The sequence below is a fragment of the Penaeus japonicus genome, unplaced genomic scaffold (genome assembly GCF_977035675.1).
Source record: "Penaeus japonicus unplaced genomic scaffold, GWHDUDI00000001_assembly GWHDUDI00000029, whole genome shotgun sequence".
Lineage (NCBI taxonomy): Eukaryota > Metazoa > Arthropoda > Malacostraca > Decapoda > Penaeidae > Penaeus > Penaeus japonicus.
In genome coordinates this window covers 3,697,259-3,700,341 of record NW_028234431.1, presented here as the reverse complement: position 1 = coordinate 3,700,341, position 3,083 = coordinate 3,697,259, and the positions used below count along the sequence as shown (strand labels likewise).

Here is a 3,083-nt window from a genome sequence, read left to right as displayed (position 1 = left end):
ACCAAGTACAATATGGGCAGTGTTATGCAGGGCTCCATAGTACTGGACATTAGGACTGTACATAGATGATTCAATAATGTCTCCCAGAATGTTAATACCACGTTCATTCATGATATTAATGTGCTTGCCTTCCCTGTCGACAATATAACCGTGGGCAATAGCATCTCGAATTCTGCTTTCAATGATAAGCAAGTCTCTAATTCTGGCGACGCCGTCCACATCCTCGAACTCTACGTTATCTGGACGAGAGGGGAACTGACCTCCATACTTGTAAGTAGTGTGTGGGGCAAAACCTTGGACAATGGGTTTTTCCCAGTGGAGTTCTCCCACAGGGTCCAGGTAGTTGGAAAGACGTTCGGCATCGAAGCGAACAGTAAGTTGATGATGTACCCAGAAGAAGTTCTCTCCTTTGCGGTCCAGATGATGACTGTAAGTGTCCTGCCACCAGAATGGGAATTCCATATGCCAAGTCACGTGGTGAGTGTTCATGCCAATATCTTCTCCGAAATAGGCAACTCTCTGTTCAGGGTTCTTCTTAGTACCCGTGAAGGTGGACTTGAATTTGCCAGGAGTCTGCGTTTGCTTGGCGCGATAAGCTGCTTCTATGACTTCGCTGTTGGTGAAGAGATGAGGTGTGACCTCATAGAGTGGAGGAAGTACAACATGTTCAGCCAATGGAGAATGAATGACAGCAACATAAAGTGCATATACGAATTCTCCCTCATTGACTATCTGGCGGAAGTAGGCAGCATTGCTGACAAATGTATTCCAATCCTTGCAGTGGATGAAGACATCAAAGAGCATGAGTGCTTCATGCCTATGCCTAGGGTTGAAGAGGGAGAACCAGTGCCTCTGTTGGAGAAATCTGTGATCCTTAATGTCTTTCATGATTCTGTGGACAGCTTCACCGTCGTCACTGTAATGTGAGAGATCGGCCTCGGGATCGAAGGACTCAGCCTTGGCTTTGAGTTCAGGATCACGGATGTTTCCGTAGATTTTGTGCAGCAGATAGTTGATGTCATGCTGCTTTTGGGCATCCGACACACCTGGGAAGGTATAACGAGATTTTTTAAATGCATAAAAGCAGTAAAGCTAAAGGATATATATAATGGAAAAAATTGATACAAGTATATGTATAGGTATATATACATACATACACACACACACACACACACACACACACACACACACACATATATATATATATATATATATATTTATATATATATATAAATACATATATATAAGCGTATATATAATATGTATATATATATATATATATATATATATATATATATATATATATATATATATATATATATATATATATTATATATATATATATATATATATATATATATATATATGTATATATAAATATATATGTATGTCCGTGTATATATATGTATATATATATATATATATATATATATATATTTATATATATATATATATATACATATACACATATATACATATATATGTGTGTGTGCATATAATAACACTATGCGTGCGCATGTATACAAATACACACATATTTGTAAATCTATCCGAGTTCATATAGGCGTATTGTATAAACACAAACACACCTATAGGCATATATTGACATGGAAAATCATAGCAAGAAAAAGATAACAACTATTATTGTATGGAGCATTATTTTCTTATTGGAAAACTATTAGCAAACAGCAGTTTCTTTTTCTAGCATACACAGTGAAAGAGAGAGTAAGCAACTGACCTGCGTCATCTGCCTGGAAGCCAAGGTTTGGCCAGGCGGCGGCCGCAGCCACGAGACCAAGAAGAAGCAAGACCTTCATGTTGACTGTGCCGGTGAGGGGATGCAAGGGCTTTTATAGCGCCCGGTGACCGAAGTTCACCTCTTTATCACTCATCCATTGCACCCAACGTACCCATCTGTGGAAAAACTCATGCTATTATGAGTTCCCTGCACTACTATCCCTGTTGACATACATGTGAGTTCGACCATAGATATAATGAATCATTTTGGTAAATGATAAACAGAATTTGACGGCCTTTAAACACTAGGTTACATGGCGTTAAATGTGAGTGTGTATGCGTGTGAGTATGTACCACCCTTTCTGTTTCTGTCTCTCATGAAAAAAATACACTCAATAACTGCTTTCTCGATTGACGGGTACCCCAGTTCCTACTGTGCTGTTTATACAAATATGTATATACTATATATGTATACTTTTGTAAAGAAACCCGAAAAAAATCCTAATTAGTGCGGATAACATGAATAGATAAAGAAGAGGAAGAAGACCTTAGCTTTCGACTGTGAATGCCACATCACAAAGCAGCCATATTGGAAAAGGGACACATTGCCAACGCTGCACATGGTCTGGATCACCTTCCCCTTTTCATTCTTCCTGCACATCCTGCATCGCCGGTACTATAGAGCCAGAGGTCGGCATCTTGCTGTGTCATCGCTCTCTAAAGATAGTGCTTAGTAGACACCGTGGATGGGTGCTTTTCAAGCTTTTTTTTTCTTGCTGGTGCTAGGAGAGAGAGATGCTATCCCTGTTTATGATTTGAAACTAAATCTATTTTTGTTAAAATTTCGGCAATTATAGGTTTTATGATTGTAACTGGTATCATGAAGTATCAAATAGACTTATTACTCATAGTCTAATAGTGTTAAAACATCGATTCACTCTTTCCTAGCACTAAAATGGCTATAGGCATACGACATGCTTCTCGTCGTCAGGCCAAAAACCCGTTTGGCATGCATGTCATGCCACCCGTCTTCATGCCAAAAACTCGCTTGGCATAAATGTCATGCCACCTGTCCGTAACGGGTTAAACGAGGGGAGTGTTATGCGAAATTCATAAACAGAATCAATTATACTTTGAATGAAAGTATTCAAAGTGAATTAGACGTCGGTCCAAAGAATTGAAAATAACATATACCTCTCTCTATATAGAGACAGACACGTATGGTACCCAAATATATGCAGTGTTCAATTTTTCAAAACCTCCCTTTTTAGATTTTAACTCAAGCTGCCAACGACGTGCCTTTGACAGTCTGTGAAAAATCGCTTATTACACACATAGAATCCGGG

At 38.7% G+C, this 3,083-nt stretch overlaps 1 protein-coding gene across 1 annotated transcript in view; it reads right to left on the bottom strand.

Annotated features, from left to right (window-relative positions):
• Positions 1–1,829, bottom strand: part of LOC122258748 (hemocyanin subunit-like) — a 2,993-nt gene extending 1,164 nt beyond the window's left edge. Inside the window, exons 1-2 of the mRNA XM_086554522.1 lie at positions 1,739–1,829; positions 1–1,046 (exon numbers count right to left, since the gene is read on the bottom strand). The exon at positions 1–1,046 is cut by the window's left edge and continues 478 nt beyond it. Of these exons, the coding sequence (XP_086410648.1) occupies positions 1–1,046; positions 1,739–1,817 (1,125 nt within the window). The 5' untranslated portion in view covers positions 1,818–1,829. The remainder of the gene's footprint in view (positions 1,047–1,738) is intronic.
• Positions 1,830–3,083: the final 1,254 nt, after the last annotated feature.